The sequence below is a fragment of the Apteryx mantelli genome, chromosome 21 (assembly GCF_036417845.1).
Source record: "Apteryx mantelli isolate bAptMan1 chromosome 21, bAptMan1.hap1, whole genome shotgun sequence".
Lineage (NCBI taxonomy): Eukaryota > Metazoa > Chordata > Aves > Apterygiformes > Apterygidae > Apteryx > Apteryx mantelli.
The window spans coordinates 1,811,314-1,828,623 of NC_089998.1; the positions used below are offsets into that span (position 1 = coordinate 1,811,314).

Genomic DNA, 17,310 nt, shown 5'->3' on the forward strand with positions numbered 1-17,310 from the left:
AGATCTTCTCTTCCACAAATGGATCACTTTTGGTTTACTGTCTGAAGACTTACAAAATGTATCTGTCAGGATTGAGACCGTCCTATACTTGCTGACAGATGTATACAACATTTCCCCCAATGAGATTACAGGGCAGCTTCTTCCTCCTTCAAAAATCAAGATCTGTCAGGAGCCCTCAGGTTATGCAGTAGTAATTGGAGAAGCAGGGGCTGTTCTGAGAGGTAGGACTGCTGAGAAAAGCTGCAAGAGTTGACTTCTCCATATTGTTTCAAAAGAAAACATGAAATAACAGGGAAAAGGCCTTTATGTGGCCTTGTAGAGGAATTACTGTCTGGATTGCAAATGGATCTGAAATAAAGCCTTAATTTGTAACCCAAGTTGTTCTTTGACATGCTTGATAAGAGACGGATCTTCCTCTGGAACTGTACAATACAAGTATTATTCATCTAATTCAGTATGTTTTAGAATTAGTTAATGATGGCTCACCAGCTTGCGTATGTAAAGTGTGGGATATTCAGATAATAGAATGATCATGGGCAAACCCCTATCTTAATCCTTTGGTTAAACTGACTGTTAGACAGTAAGTCTCGTCAATAAAAATTGCGCCCTTCAGCAAGTTAAAGGGCAGAGAGTCTTTTCTGTTAATTTGAGTGTCATGTTTTGGGGAAGTCTGATCAGGTTCATCAGTGGTGTTTCTGCAGGTGAAGAGTCAAGTAATATCTCATTTCATATGCTTCTTTTTACAATAGATATATGGATCTACGTGCTTGTTGTAAATCCTAAAATAGACACTGGATTATAGTTGTAGACAACCTGCAATCAAATGTCAGGCTCTCTGACTTGATCTTTATAGTCTGCAATTCAAGGACTGTATTCACATTTCTTGTTACAAATGCATCTAGCTAGAAACAGATTTCTGCTTATTTGCTGTAGATTTCTGCTTATTTGCTGTAAGTAAAGTGATTCTTATCTGACTAAACCTGTTTCTCACTTTCCCAAACTATGAATTCCAAGCACAAGTATGGTACCACCGGAGCACTAGAATGATCGTGAATTGCTCATTTGGCTCTTTAAGCTGTGGTTGAATTTTGGTTTAACTTTTATGACATGCTACTTGAGGGCCAAACTTAGTTCGTTATTAGGAGGCATATATACTGCCACTGAACACTTGAATATGTCTTCAGAGTAATGAAATTCTCTATGCTGGTAAGGGAACTATGTAAGACCTTGTCGCACTTAAGCTTCTGTTCTTGCCAAGAGGCAACAAAAGTGGTTTGGAGAATATTCCAAAAAAGGGTACATATAATTGAAATTTTCTCTCTCTTCATAACTGAAATATTCTTACCTCTTCCCCCAATTTTCTGTGTATATTGTTTATTAAAAATCCAAAGAAACAATGTAGTAGAACAGTGTCTTATAAACATGTGCACATTCGTATGAAGCTGCATTATCCAGTTTTGCTCCTTGGGTGTTGGAACAATGTAGAACTATCCGTTAAATAAAAAAGAAAAAACAGTTTGAACTCATCAGTTATTCTCAGTATACTCCTCCCCTGTGCTTTCAGGAATGGGATATTTGCTATCTTGATCCTAAAGATTTTGCCTTTCAGTAAAACTTTGTCAGTATGATTCTCTGAGATTTTCTGAATCAGCTTGTGGTGTTGATTTATGAGACTGAGGTATTTACCACACGTGGCATGTTTTTTATTAAGTAGAGATTCCTTTCTGTGGCTCAGAGGCAATTTTCTCTTTTTAGGTGACAGGAAGCCTTTATGATTAGTCAGTTAGAAGTTTGGCCTTCCTCCGATGCTTTTGCTCTTGATACTTACCTTCTTAGATATTGCTTTGACAGCTCTAATTATTCTACTCTAAATATAACTTCAGGTCCTAGTGAGATCTTTCCCAGAGATGGACATTGGCCTTATAAGAGGCTGGTTGCTGTAGAGGGCGATGCTTGAAATATGTTGGCCTGTTGGGAGTCACTTAGCCTCCAAACCTGTTACAGTCATCATGTGGGTGTCTTTTTCAGCTGTATCCATTATACTCTGAGTTTCTTAGCCTTTGACACAGGTTGATGGCTAATGACTGATTTAAGATATATGGAGTAGAAAAACACTGGTTCAAGAATAAATGGCTGGGGGGGGTGGAGGGAGGGAAAGAGAGAGATTGTAGAGAGCCCAGCTGATGCTCAACTTCAACTTTTAAATAGATGATGAGTTTCTTTAGTAGCTGAGCAAAAATCCCCATGTGCCTTTCAGTGTGGTTCTTGAACACAGAGCTTTGTGAAATTTTTCTTCTCTTTGAGCATTTAGTGGCATCACAGACAGTGATACAAAATATATCACCATCACTTTTAGAGCTCATTTAAAGTAGCGTGCTGTAGTATATCGTGCATTTTACTCATATGGAACACTTTCCATTTATAATGAAAAGTTCCTAATTTTACTGAAATTTCAGATTTCAGATCAAACCTACTACTAGAGTGCACAGCTCAATAAGCACATATGATTGGCGTCTTGAAAGAAAAGGAGCTGTTTCTCTGCTCAAGGAAAAAGGGGTTAATCTGTGCTGGGATGAAAAGACTGTTCAGGATCTGCTGTTTCAACCTGTGATAGACTTAGCAGTGGTCTTTGATCCCCAAATGAAATGTGATGGATTTCAACTGATGCCAGATGTCTCAAAGCTAGTGGGATCTCTGACTGTCTGCCACATCTAGTATTCTTTCTTCCAGCACTTTCAAGTAAACTTTTTAACAGCATTTGAGAAGCGATTCCGTGACAAGCTGCCTTCGGAATCCTTGCTCCGTATTGTCAGAGCCTAGGTGATCTCCAGGCTCTCCTGCTAATGCATCCTGGGTTGGGTGGTTGGTTTGTTTTTGATTTTGTTTTGTTTTGTTTTGTTTAAATCAAACCCCATGTGCCAACCTGTTCTGATTATTTATTAACTTTTTTTTTCATATCCAGGAAACTTAATGCCAGTAGTATCTATAACTTGTCTTGGTTTAAAGCTGTTCTCTGACCTATGCTTACCTATCAAATAAAGCATTTTTCTTAACAGTGGCCAAGTAAAAACGTTGTTCAATGTGTTCCCGTTGGCATTAAATGGAACATAATTTTGTCTTTTTAACTCCAAAGGCTGTCTTGTTGCACCTGATAAATCTTGTATATAACCTGTCAAATACTTCTGAATATCCAGCTTCTCACCAAGTGTGTTTCATGGAATTTCCTTTGCCTGTGTTTTTTAAGAGTATAAAGATACAACTGTCAGTGTTTGTAACTTTTTTTGTTTGCTAACAAACTTTTTTTGTTTGCAAAACATATGTGTACCTTTATTAGGTGTTGCTACTTACGCTACTTCCTTTGCTCTCAAACGTGCAGCTTGAGAAGTTTCTTTTTTGGCTTTAAACTAAGAAAACCAAAAAGATTGTTGTTTCTAATGGGGGAACGTTTAATTTCAAATTTATTAAGAAACATGTAACATAAAAACATGATTTTTTTTTAAACGAATGCACTTAATGTTCCAGAGCCGTCATTCTAGCATGCTAAATCTAGCTGTGGAGCTGTACATGGTCAGACATGGTTATAATTGCTGGGTACAGTAAGGACAGCAGCTTTCGACTTGGTGGAAGCCCTAAGAGACTTGTGTAGTAGTGCCTACTCTGTATAAAGCTGATCAAGCTGTAGAATACTCTTCTGTCTGGAGCATGCACATCAGGCTTTAGAGAAGTATGTAATCTTCAAAATATATATAGTTTTACATTTTGTTTCAGCAGACCTTTAGTTCTGTCTTTTAAATTAATTCCTGTCTCTTGTCTCCATATGGACTGACTGGAGAAATACCACTTGGCCAAGTTTCCCAATGGTATGGACAGCTTGTGTGTTAGAAGTTAAGAATCCTTGATTTTTAAAAGGAAGTGATCCACCAGAAGGAAAATGAAAGGTCTCCAACAAAAGATCAGGCTGATACTTCTGAAATAAATTCAACACCAAATAATCTACCCTAAAATTCAATAAACTTTGTTAAATTTTGCAGTCATGAGCAAGCTACAGGAAAAAAAAGCTTGAATACTGAAGATATTTAAAACTTTACACATTCTAAATTCTATCTGTATATTGTGTATTTGTGAATGTATAGTTTCCTTGTACAGAAGATAGGTTGTTATAGACGTACCTATGAGAAAGAAAGCTGTAGTACTCCTGTATTCCAATTCGAAGTATAATGCTCCATATTCTTCTTAAAATACAGATTCTTTTTGTATAAAATGTTTTTCAATGCAAGTCTAAAGTATGGTTTTCATGGAAAAATTGTTTCTTTTTCAGACTGTGAAGTTATTTTTCCTTCCTTCACAGCTTGCTTCTGGCAGAAGCAGGGGAGGTTACTGAGCACTGGTTTGATAGATGCTGCATGATGTTGCACACTGTAATGCTAAAGTTCTTCTGAATTAGTTTTATTTACATGAATTCCACAGTGCAGCTGCAGTGGACTTTTTTTTTCCCCCAAGGTTTTAGAGTGACCACAAAGAATCCAAGAGAGGGTGACAGCTTTGTGAGGTTCAGACTACAGTTTCCATTTGCGATGTCCCAATTAGATGTTAGCACACGAACAAAAGACCCTTGAAATGGTTATCTCAAGCTACCCTTTCACTTTTTAGCTTGACTAAAAAAGTAAAATTGTTACATCATAACTCCCCTTTGTTACAGTTTTCTGGCTTCGTGTTGTTAAAGAGAAGTATTCAGCTCCTCTGAGCTGTCTTTTGTGAGAGATTCTGCTGCCCCGTTTCAAGAGCCACTGTAGCCGTTCGGGGAACAGCTGGCTTCAATAGTGGTGTTTAGTGAACTCAGGATTCTTTGTGTGAATGAGACTTGCTGTAACTGCTTAGACTTGGTCACTCTGGGTAGAAAAACAGGAAAGGAAAAGTTTTAATTGACTTTTATTATTAATATACAGTGGCAAGTCACCAAAGCAAGCTCTTTCTATTGATATTCAATTCTATAGTTGGAAGACGCTGCATAAGGTGAGATGCATAATAAGTTGTGTGTGAGCCAAGTTCTTTTAAAAACTGGGGTTAAGTGCTTCTAAAATATGTACATGAATCACGTGCTTACACTACAGAACTCTTAACTTGAATCTCATGGCATCATGAAAAGATCACTCATGGGTATTAATCAAAGGGAAGTTTAGAACAAAATTGGAGATAATGCAGAAAGGAAAAAAAATCCTATGACAGCAAGAAAAGAAGAGAATTCAGGTGGCCCTCTTTAAAATGGAAGAAGCATTCATAATGAATTAAGGTCTAATGCAGAGACAAAGCATTGAATCCTATATCCAAGGTAAAAAAAAGCTTATGTTCAAAAAAAGGCTGTTGGCTGATGCTGTGGAAGGTAAGCCTGCATCTCATCACCATGCACAGATGTTGCTATGGAGATTTGTGGGTATGTGTATATGTGTGTAGGTATTTAAGCTTATAAGTGTGAGAATGTGTCAATAGAGTGAGAGTCGGTAATGCTAGAAGAGAAAATAGTGATGTATGGAGGTCCACAAGGTTTAGGGGAGGACACTGGAGCTCGCAAATGGCCGAACTGGGAATTCAGCCTGCTGAAATCCCCAAATGAGGCAGGATATGTGTGGGGTTTGTTGGGTTTCTGTTGTTTGTTTGTTTGTTTAATTCATTTTGTAAGAATGCTAGAGACAAAGTTCGGGAGAGGTGAGGGAAAGGAAGGTGACATGCTATTCTGAAAAAATTAATAGCTTACTGTTACAAGGAAAATAGGCATATGAAGACTTAAGTCACTCTTGAGGGAGAGAAATCATTATTTATCAGGATGTATAGTTAGGTCATTCAACTTCTGCTAGTTTAAGCTGTTATAAATTAATTAAACTGGAATTTGTTGAAAACCAATTAGAAAGTTAAATTTATATTTTTTTTAAATGAAGAAAAAGTGTTTTAATGGCTGCACTTTTGCTATTTAAAAGTACATGTCTGTATAAAATCATTGAAGAGCATAGTGACTGGCAAAGGGACTGAATAACAAGTTTATTCATCATCAGAATGTTCAGTCACCAGGACATTAGAAATAGGACTGTCTGTGAGGAGTATGTTTAGCTGTCAGGAGCAGGAGGATGGAAAGTAGTATTGTTTTCAAGTATAAATTGGAGAATTTTACCTTTAAATGCAAGAATTTTAAGGTAACTAGTCTCTTGGAGACTCTAGTGTTACATGCTTATATTTTTTTTGAACATTATATTTTGGGGATGGGGGAGAGAATTCTCCACCGCAATGCTTTCTAATTTCCAGATTCAAGGATCTGTCATTTTTCCTGCAAGTATTGATGACTACCTAGAGTCAGAAAATGCACATTCTGCTTGATAAAGAACATTGATTGAATCAATACATTGAAAACAATAATCAAAAAGACCCCTTTTTTCAATTTGCTGAATCTTACTTGAGATTTTAATCTTGCATATTATTCTCCTAAGGATTTCAAGATTGGAACAGTGATGTTGCTTAGAGTTAGTGTAGAGAGTGAGGCATACATACAGCCATTGGTACAAGTCACCCACATAAAATGAGCCTGACCTCCCAAGAAAATGTATTTCACTTATTAGACTAAAGCTTTGACACATATGGACCTGCTGGGTTTTTGTAGTGATTTTACTGCAACAACTAAGTACGAGGTCATCTATGTTTTGAATTAATTCAAAGCCTCTGAACTGAAATACTTATTTCCGTGTTCATTGATACATTCACACGTGGTGCTGTCAGAGGAAGTACTTGGCCTGAATCTCCTCTTGCTTACGCTTTTGTCAGTCAGAAGTATTTCCGATGAAGTCACTGAAGGTACATGCTATGGTTTATATAAGAACCAAGCTCACTGTTGACAGACCTAGGTATTGTAAGCCCCTGTAGATCATTGCATCTAGCAAAAGGCCGAGATTCAGGAACTCCTTGACTCTAATCCTGGCTAATACAGACAAGTTTTCTAGGCCTACTAGTACAGAGAAGTATGCCCATTTTTAAAATAGAGTTAACTGTTCTGTTTTGCAAGGGAGATGGTGGTTGGTTGTACTGTTATCAAAATACATCATATGTGTTAGAAATAAATACATGCTAAAAATACCATTTAAGTTCTGTTTGTGAGGAAGGAAGGAATAAAAGTTACTTGTGCTTAAAACTCAGTATGCTAAGAGATGCTGTCTTAAATATGTTGATGTTAGATTAGTTACTCAAAGTCTCATTAATTTCAAATGACTAGTACTAATAAAAACACAAAAACGCAGTTCTGCCTATTTACGGATTGGATGGTTCTTATCTTCTTACGGTTCAGAGGAAACTACAGCTGCTGCAGGTACCTTTCCAAAATGTTGGTTTTGCTTTTTCATGGGTGAGCACACTAGTAAAATTGCATGCTGGAGCTGTTAACATTAACCATACAAAATTAGATTTATAAGAAGATGCTATGATAATTAGCACAGACTCACAAATCATTTTCAAAGGTAGTTCTTGTCTTTGGGGTTTGCTGCTATGGTGGAACTTTTTGCATTTTTACTGCTAAAGTTCCCAGTGATGCATTTTCAAACTCTTTAACGCTCAATGGGAGTTTATTTTGATGTGTTCAGCTTACATAATGCCCTTATACACGCTGGTTATCTTCAAACTGCTTCCTCTTTCACAGGTGTCTGTTACAACTGGCATAGAAAAATCTCTCCCTTTTAATCTGACTTTATGGGAGATTTACCTTTCTAACAGTAAGTAAAATTCCTGGTTCCATATCCTGTGTGCCTGCTTGCCGAGCCTTTCATTGCACTTGACCTTGGATGCAGCTGGTATTGGTGAGATAGTTACAGTTATTTAGAGCAGAACATGCTCTGATTTCTGACTCTCCTCCATTCTAACGAGCACTTGGAGAGTATCAAAAGAAATGATAATGGTGAAATTTTCACATTTCAAAGAAAGTATGTTTATTATAAAAAATTCTATTAATTAGTAATGCTTCAGAACTGGATAAGGAACAGGTGTATTTTGCTAGGGAAAGCATCTTTTACTTGATAAAGAAATCAACTGGATGCCTGTATAGATATGTTGCTTAAAGATTTTCCTTTTGCTGTTTTTTAGAGATATCGCATTTTCTTATTCTAATCTTGGACAGTTCCTTTTGCCCAAATTAGTTACATGTCTTGACATATAAGCAGTCATTGTAATTCAGTTCTCTTCTTGTGTTTATATATTATATCTCTCTATATATATTTCTTGGCTTATGTGTTCACTGGAAGTCAATCATTACATTCTGACGTAGGCAAAACTGTAGCTCTGATGCTCGTGATGTAGCTCATTTTGCAGCTTGAAGACCAGTAGTTCTTTATAAACGAGCACGTAATTTTACATAGGACAGCAGGCAAAGCACTGTGCTATAGTTATGTAGTGTGATCCTTTAATCTTTAAATAAGCTAGGGTATTTTTAAAGGGAAAAGTTTACCTTTCATTTAAAATTTGAAATTGGATAGTCTCTTGGTAGTCAGGATACCGGAGCAGTGCAGTGGAGTCTAGAGTGCCTTCTCTTGGAGTCCTTGCAGTAGCCTGATTAATGTGTGTGGTTGTAGATACTGAAATTTTGTTTCCAGAATTTCCTGAGTCTAACAGGCTAGAATATTTTTTTGGCGAATAATTGATTAAAATGAGGCAACACTTTTTGTGGCCTTTTCTGCTTTTTATCAATAGGTGCTATTTGACCTGATCAAAATTAAAAAGTAATTAAAGCTGAGTCCATAAGGTTCCCTTTACAAAGTAAGTCTGGAACTCTTAGTTTGTCCCTCCAAATTTTTTGAATACAAAGAATAAACATTTAATGTGTAAAGATAACTGCTGCCTTTTCCTCAGTTCAGTGCTATGTTTTAGCTCTTGGGATTATTCAGGAGAGCGAGTTCCTGTTTGGGAAGCCCTGTAATAGCCCTTCCAGAGATGCGTGTGCAGAGCTGAAGTCTTGGAGCTTTTGGTTCAGACTCACTTCCAGATTCTAAATATAGCAGCTAGTCCAACAGGTTTGCTGATCTACGTATGTTGAGGTCTGTTTATTACTGGGAGCAGTTGCACTTTATGCTCAAAATAGTTCACCTACTGGCTTTGTAAAATGTAGTTCAGCTTCTATATATTTGCCTTTTGTCAAGATTTTAAATTTTTGCTATTGTTTCTAAAACTTGTTATTGAAGCTGATAAGTCCCGTAGGCATGTGTCTTGGTCCATTAGTAAACTAAGAACAACACATAGCATGCAAGAGTCATTGCTGGAAGAATAACTCTGAAAAAAAGCTGCTAGAATATTTAATTTCTACATACTATTTTCCTTCTTGCTTTAAATTATTTTTGAAATGCACTCAATCTATATCTCAGGCTTAGTGATAAGTCTGAAAGAATAACTGCAGATATTTCTGTTGACCTTCAGAGTAATCATTTGTGCTAAGCATTCTTTAAGTTTATGTATAAGTGTGTATAAGTATGCCCATCTGTAGAATACGCCTTTGAAATACTTTTTAATACTGGCCGGCACAGTGAAATGGATGTCACATTAAACAGTTCTCTAGAAATAAGGCGCGTGAAGTAAACGTGCTTTGTTTATTCTCATGCATTGCTTGTATATGATTGCACAGGCCTTATGAGGCACTTTAAAGTTGGAAATCTTAGTTCTGTTTTTCTGAGAAAGCAATCAGAGACTGTATTATTACTTCAGTTTATTTCAGTAGAGTATGTGATATTTAGAAACAAATAAAGCCATATTAGGACATCAATTATAGATCTGTCCATCCAGTTGTCTAGGCATGTGTGTGTGCAAGACATTAATTGAAACTAACATTCATCAGTGTATTTAATGTTCCCTGGTGCGAGCCAACTGGAGATGCGATTTCTTTTTTAGTTATTAAAAAAAAAAAAAGCTAATTGTAAACAATGAAAAGATATTTAGGAGTCTAATAATAGGGTTTTTTATGATTTTGTGTTAAGTGTTTAATAAGAGAAGGAAGATCATGGAAATGTACTTTTCTGCTTAATTTCATTGCCAGTGGCAATCATAAAATCTTGTATCACTAAAGAAAGTTCATTTCAGACATCTTAACTGCATTCTTGCAATGGAGTGGCAATATGAAAAGTTTGTAATTTTTGTGTGTGTGTAGACATACATATATGTATGTGTATAGTTTATACACACCCCCACATACACACCCCTCTACATATGCATATATAAATGCAGTTTCTTTATTTCTGAGGGGCTAGCTTCTCTGGTTTTGGTTACAGTCCTTTCTGGAGGTCAGAAAATGTGACCTCACATGAGCTGCTGTGATAAAGTAGGTTTTTCTGTTCATATGTTAAAACACATGGGTAGATTAATATTTTTAAAAATTCAAGGCTAAATTGAGTGCAATACAGCATTTTCATCTGCATCGCAGCTGATATTGGGTGGTGACATTTCTGTTCAGTGTAACTTTTGAAGTATACATTGGACTTCTGAGAGCGGTGCTGGCTGTTGAGTTGTCCCTCCGCAGCTGCGGGCGTGCGAGCGCCCGCGTCCTTCCGCCCTCCGCAGGAGGCTGCTGTGCAGTTAAGGGTACAAAAGACTCTACTTCTCTTTGCAAATCTATTTGGTTAAAGGTGAATCTCTTAACTGCAAACATCTCACCCGCAGGAATTGCTGGGTTTTGTTTCTTTCTGAATATGTTATCATTCTAATTTGTTTGTTTTCGTATACTGGAAAGAAAACAAATATCTTTGCAGTTGTCTTGGCTTTGCTTGTCGGTTATTGTTTTTGCACTGGTGTTTTTTAAACACTGTATTTTGAAAACACTTGTATTTACAGGCTGCAATGCAGCGCTGTTGTCTTAATGTTCTGACTGACCCTAATTGCTATGACACATGTAACTAGTGGTGTTTTGTACTTTCAAGGAGTGCACTAAAAAGGTGATGACATATGAGTTACTGAATAAGGTACTGTGCAACTTGTGCAGCAGAGTTTGTGCAGACCCGATGTAGCATAATAAGCAGTTTTCCTGTGCCCGTACTTGCTTCCCGTCAGACTGGCCTGCCTCCAGCACGGAGGCTGTGTCGTGGACTGAAAGCTCAGTGGGAGAGAAAAGCAGAATGCTAAACTCATCTCTCAGCTTGAAGAAGTGTAGTTGATTTTTAGTGATTTATGGCAAATGTCACTAAAAAAAAAAAAAGATTTTCAGAGGAAACTGTAATTGAATGTAAAAAATAAAATAATTTCAGGTTGTCCTTTTGTTTTTGTTTACTCTTCAGGCACAACCTGATTTATGCTTATTGGAGTCTTTGAACTTAGACTCCCTTGAACAGTCTCTAGCCTATTGCTTTTTTGTTGCTGCTTGAGCAGGGATGCAGAGTGTGTGTGTGTGTGCGTGTGTGTGCGCGCGCATGCACATGCCAGCTATAGTGCTCTGGGCAGTTTCACTCCGGAGCGCTTCCCTTCCTTTGCTTAACCTATGACCTGTGAAAACAAGAGTTAATCAAAAGTTCTAAGGTAGCTAAGAGGAAGGGGAAGTGTTTGGTTACAAATTAAATATGAGCAAGTCATAAGCCATAAATCTTCAGTAGTGCTACCAGTTGTGCTACTTAAGTTGCGTGTAGTACAGAAAGCTTTTGGTTATAAATTCAACCTCCATTTCTTGGGAGGGGAGGTTTAATGACTGTCTAGTGGATTTGTTTTTTGCAAGATAAAATCCACATCTTTTCTTTTTCCCTTCAGAACTCTAGAAGCAAACTCAGCTAACTGTGTTTCTTGATCCTTTGCATCTTTAGCTGGTCACATTTTGGTTAATAGGAGCAGCACTGTTTCACTCTGAATAGTAAACACATGGAATAAGTCATGAAGTAAAAGTGTTGAAGATGGCAGGATAAATTAGTTATTTAAGGCTTCCAAAGCTTTCAGAATGAGAGGAATTCTGAACTGTACAGCGGCAAAGGAGGGATGTCAAACTGAAATGAAGTTACAGGAGACTTCTCTTAACATAATTCTTTACTGGAATTACAAGATAACTTTGACCTCTTGAAGAGTCTAGTCCTTGTCTTTAAAGTAAATGTATTCTGGAAAACTATTTATATTTAATATGAAAGTAAAATTCTTGTTCTGTTTCTAATGAATAGTTTGTTGTAATTCTCATACCCTTTGGTAGTTTCAAGTTAAGATGACCCAACAGAGTAACCTATGAATGTCAAAGTGTAACAACATTGCATTTGAAGACATCTAAAAATAACACAGGATTACTAAGGATTTCTTCTTGTATGAAAATCATGCTGGAATCTTGCAGCACTGAAAGGTGGTTTTGTTCATGTGTTTTCTCTCAAAGGTGTATTTTTTGCATCCCAAACAAACTAAGTTTTCCATGTATAGTCTTGATGGGTCTCCAGATTTAGGACCTTAAAATCGTCACTGAAATAAGACTGCTCTACTACTACATTTTGAACTTCACATTACTGTCTCTTCTGGAAGGTTAACAAGCATGGATGAGGAAGTCACAATTTGGGAGCAATGAGGGAAAATGTATCGTTATATACATAGTGACTAAGAAACATTATCTTGACTAAATTATGATGCGGTCCTTCAAGATACGTGACATCTAATTTCTATTGAAATCACTGAAAGATACTTAGGAGTCTAAATATGTTCAAGATTCTAAGCCTTTAATATTTTAAACATACTGAATTTATTTTTTTAAAGATGCTTATCCACTGCTTTGATCTTTTAAAGACAGAATGAACCCGCTTTGATTCTGTTAACCTTGCTGCTTGCAGTGCTAATAAGCTTCTATGTAAATCATTTGTAATATATGTATTTACTTGTATTTGTCTTCAAGTATCTAAAAGCAAAATATTGGCCTGTGTTATATATGGAAGGATTGAAAATCTGGTCACGCTAACATATTCTTGAGAGAGAAATATGAAACATTTAAAAATTTGAAATAGTTTTTCACCATTTTCTAAAGAAATAATTAAAAGCAATGAGGGCATCAGAAGTCTCTTTTATATAGTACCTAAACCTAAGCCCTATGTATATGCAGCTATAACTTTGTTTTCACTCTGTAGAATGAGGAAGTATAATTTTGTATTTGTGGTGTGAACCTAAGGCACTAGATGCTTGGATTCAGTCCGGTGCTTGGGCGCAGGCTACACGTGCTGAGACTTGCTGAGTTATCCTTGCTGTACTTAAGCTGAATATGAGGATAAGAGCATTCTTCTATTTTACAGAGTTTTGTGAGAATAAAGAAGTTACATTTGTTGGTATGTTGGATATTATCGTAGGGCAAGATCTTTGACCTTAAATTGATATGCTGCTTAATGTCATATTTTTTCACATGTTAAGCAAAAGAAGATTGACAGTTATGCTATTTGAAAAGATTACCAAAATAAGCTGTATTGTATTGCAAATATTCTGAAAAAGCAAATAAATTTTATATTTAAACAGCAGATTTTGTGACTTTGTTGTTGTTGTTATCTTGTCTTGCACCCTGTAGGTGAGATCTGGATTCTGCAGATTGTGTGTGTGATCCTGTGTGTGTGCGTGTGTGTGATCCTGTGCGTGTGTGTGTGCGTGTGTGTGATCCTGTGTGTGTGTGTGATCCTGTGCGTTGTGCTGAGGTCTGCTTCGCAGTAGCACAGACCGGCTTATTTCCTCAACTTCAGAACTGTAGAGCCGGACTCCTTGAAATGCAAAATCATTGTTAAAATATGAGAAAGAAGCAGTTACACTGAGATACTAAACCGCTGTTTGCAGAAAAGAGATTAAATAAGGAAGAGTGTGGGTTAAACAAAGTACAGTAACAAAGTTCATCATAAGATATTAATAACTGGAGAAGGGGGGATCAGTAAGGAGCGAGCAAGCGTGACAGAAGCCGGGGCTTGCCTTCCCTCTTCTGTCCAGAGGGTTCCCTGACGTTTTGATGCTGTGTGAACGGGAGACTTTATCTGGCTTGTTTTGTAGTAGAATCATAGAAGCTATTTTCTGTGGTGTGTGACAGAACTAGACAGAATTTGTATTGAGTGTTCTCATGGATTAAACCTCTAGGTTGATCGTGTTTGCCCTGATGAGGCAATAAGGAAACCTGCTTTGAAGCCGCAGCGAGGTGCGGGTTAGCTGTGAGCAAGCCCCCCCGGACCGAGGCAAGAACAGAACCCGGCTTTGGCCTCAGAGCTCGGCGTTATCATCATCAGGGACTGACGCAAACTTCAGCACTTGCAAAAAGTGCGGAGAAACTGCCCTGTCATCAGCCCAGGACAGGGGGGCTCCAAATGAGGCACAGTTCTGGCAAACTGGGAACTGAGCTAACTTGCTTTTGTTTGTTGCTTATGTGCTGACACATAACATTTTAGACATAATACTATTTTTAAAGGGTACTCAGTTTAATTCTGTAAATGCAGTTTTCCAGCAAGGTCCCTAAGCACTGAAGTAGAACTTTAAATATGCTTACCTGAAATAAATTTTCATTTTTATATTGTTAGGCATTCTTCTGGCTTCTTAATTTTCTATTTTTTCATCTTCAGACTCTTCTGATAGGTGTCTTGCAAGGCTTACAAGGATTTGTTTACTAGGTTTTTAATCTCTGTGTAGCAGATATGTTCTGAGGGGATTTCTTGTTACTCTTGTAATGGCTTTTAACTCTGCTGAAGTTTATTTAACTAAACAGAAAGAAAGAAATTTATCTTCTGACTAATCCTTCTTGAATGTTTACAATATAATGCCAAACTAAATGCTGTTTAAAGTGGTAATTGTCTGTCTTTCTGCTCTATTCTGATACATAGTTTGTAAAGATGCTTAAGGCATATTAATTTAAATGATAGTACTGTCATATAACATGAAAAGTTAAGTTGCTTATCAGTATAGTTTGATAAGCTACTTACATTTTACAGTAGCATTTGCAAGCTTCAAACAAATGTTAAAGATGGAATGCTGTTCACTTTATCTGTCTCATATATAGCTTCTCACTTCATTTATTACTAAAAGCTGTACAGTTAGGCACCATGGGGCACTGAATTCTTTATACTTGTCAGGAGGTAGGCATATTTTATAAAAACTTTAAATCCTGTCTAACTATATCAAAATACAATCCATTTGCTTCATAAAGCATCTGTGATTAAAAGAAGAATCAGTTTGTGTCACACATACTTGCTATCCTGTTCATTATAGCTAAGGAGAAATTCCTTGACGATATTTAAAAAGAATTTGAAACAAAGAACCATGCCATGAAAGTGTGGTACAAAATCACAGCAAAGCATCCTGTAGTGAAAAGTAACGTCTTAGCTGTCTATCTTATTTTATGGAATGGAAATGTATAATAAAGGGAAAACATACTTTTCAGCATGGTGATGCCTTTTAATATTGATTCTTTGTTGCTATTGTAAGTGGAGTGCAAATTTACTTCAGGTAAAACTTCTGTTTGGCCAAACTAAGGGTTTGGCTAAATGCAATGATGGATGCTGAATAAGATTTGTCAACTATAACTGACAGTTTATTTAAAAATTGAGATATTGGTCATGCAATTAAAAAATCCAGATGTATCAGGATTCAGAAACAAAGCAACTATCTTTTTCTTCAGTTTACTGGACTCTCAGCAGCTATATTGAAGACTCATAATTAAACATATACTTTGGGAAATAATTACAATTAAAAATGTTCAACAATATATGAACGTACAGGCATTTGTGTATGTTCATCTTAAAGGTTAAAAACTTCCTTTAGGTTGTGTGTTTATGTACAGAGTAAAAAGAAATTCTTGTGAGTTTTCAACATTGACCTGCCTGATACTTAATTTATTTACAGCCAGTGCTGTTTTAATGCTTCGTGCCCATATGTGGCTGGTAGCTCCGGGAAGGAGTGAATACTGAAGCTGTGCCCTCAAAGGAAAGGGATGTGTCAACCTTCTGGTTGTGTCCTCCTTCAAAAGGAACATTTGATGTGCTTTTCCTAACAAATTTGCAAAGCATCATGTCCAGTGGAGGCTGTTGTTGAGGATGCATCTATGTAGTAAAGGACATCAATCTTGAACTTACTAACTGAAAATTTAACAAGCTAAATGTATGCCTTTTCTTTTTTGTTTTTTAGTTACCTCCCATGGTTTGAAGTCTTTTATAAGCTGCTCAATGTCTTGGCAGATTATTCAGCAAAAGGACAGGTACTATTTTAAAGTACATAACCCCTCTCTTTCGCCGCAATATCGAAAGAGGTTGAAAGGATAAAAACAAGCTTCTTAGGAGATTCTCATCTCAGAGATGACTGCACGAATTATTGTTCTGTATTATGCAGTAATATAGAAGACCATATTTAGCCCAACTGAAAGCTTGTCAAATGGCTTTGAGAAATAAATATTTTTAGGATATTTCTGGAAAAGATAGTGTCCAAGAAAGTGATCATGGTTCCAATAAGTTAATGTTTTCCCCGCTGTTGTCCAGCTAGGCAGATTTTTTGATTACAGGAATTGTATTCACTGCATCCATGCAATTTCAGTATTGCAGTATTTCTTGAATCTTGGATAGATCTCTTATCCAACTTTACTTGTCATGTGAAGTGTAGAACTAAGCTTACCAATGCAAAATATTTTCACACATGGCATAATCTAGCTGCCCCCACCGCCCCCAGCGTTCCAAGCCTAATGTATAAATCCATTCTAACATCTTTCTTTAAACCTGCAAGTTCCGTAGCCCCAAGCAGCATCCACAAACATTGCCCTTCTGAGTTTGGCTTGTTATAACAACGCCTGCTTAGTATTCTGCTGTTAATTTTCTTTCTCTGATTTCAGGATATTCAAAGGAGTGAGCTCCTAGAAACACTTCATAAACTTACTATTCCTGAGCCAGGAACCTCTGTTCATCTTGGAGTGGTAAGTGAAGCAAGAGAAATATAAACTGAAGTGTTTAATTTTCATTAAATATCATAATAGAGAAAAGTCAAAAACAGTTCTCCTTTTTGGAACTCGGTATAGATGTTATTTCCCTGTGAGAATATAGAGCTATGGACTTCCCCTTTTGTATCTGGGGCCCTCTGTTTCCCTTTCCTTAACCTCAAATGTCTTTGAAATCCTGTTCTTTGATAGGAGGAAGATTGCGTGTATTCCCCATGGGGATTTATCACCATATCATTTGTGACTTACTAGAGTTCACAAAGCAGCAACATGACATTTATTGTCTTCACTTAAAATTTTTAGACCTTGCAAGTATGCAAGGGGGAAAGACTGGAAAGCAAAGCCATATGCCTATCATAACAGCATGTTGAGTATTAGGTGTTTATTACATGTTTTCTGATTCCTTCTCTTCCTCCCCCACA

The 17,310-nt window shown here is 36.8% G+C and overlaps 1 protein-coding gene across 5 annotated transcripts in view; it reads left to right on the forward strand.

The window, feature by feature from the left end:
• The window catches only part of DENND1A (DENN domain containing 1A), a 228,105-nt gene that overhangs the window by 85,748 nt on the left and 125,047 nt on the right, over positions 1-17,310 (forward strand). For all 5 annotated transcript variants that reach the window (XM_067308804.1, XM_067308803.1, XM_067308805.1 and 2 more), the window contains 2 exons: positions 16,093-16,162; positions 16,787-16,867. In XM_067308804.1, the coding sequence (XP_067164905.1) occupies positions 16,093-16,162; positions 16,787-16,867 (151 nt within the window). The remainder of the gene's footprint in view (positions 1-16,092; positions 16,163-16,786; positions 16,868-17,310) is intronic.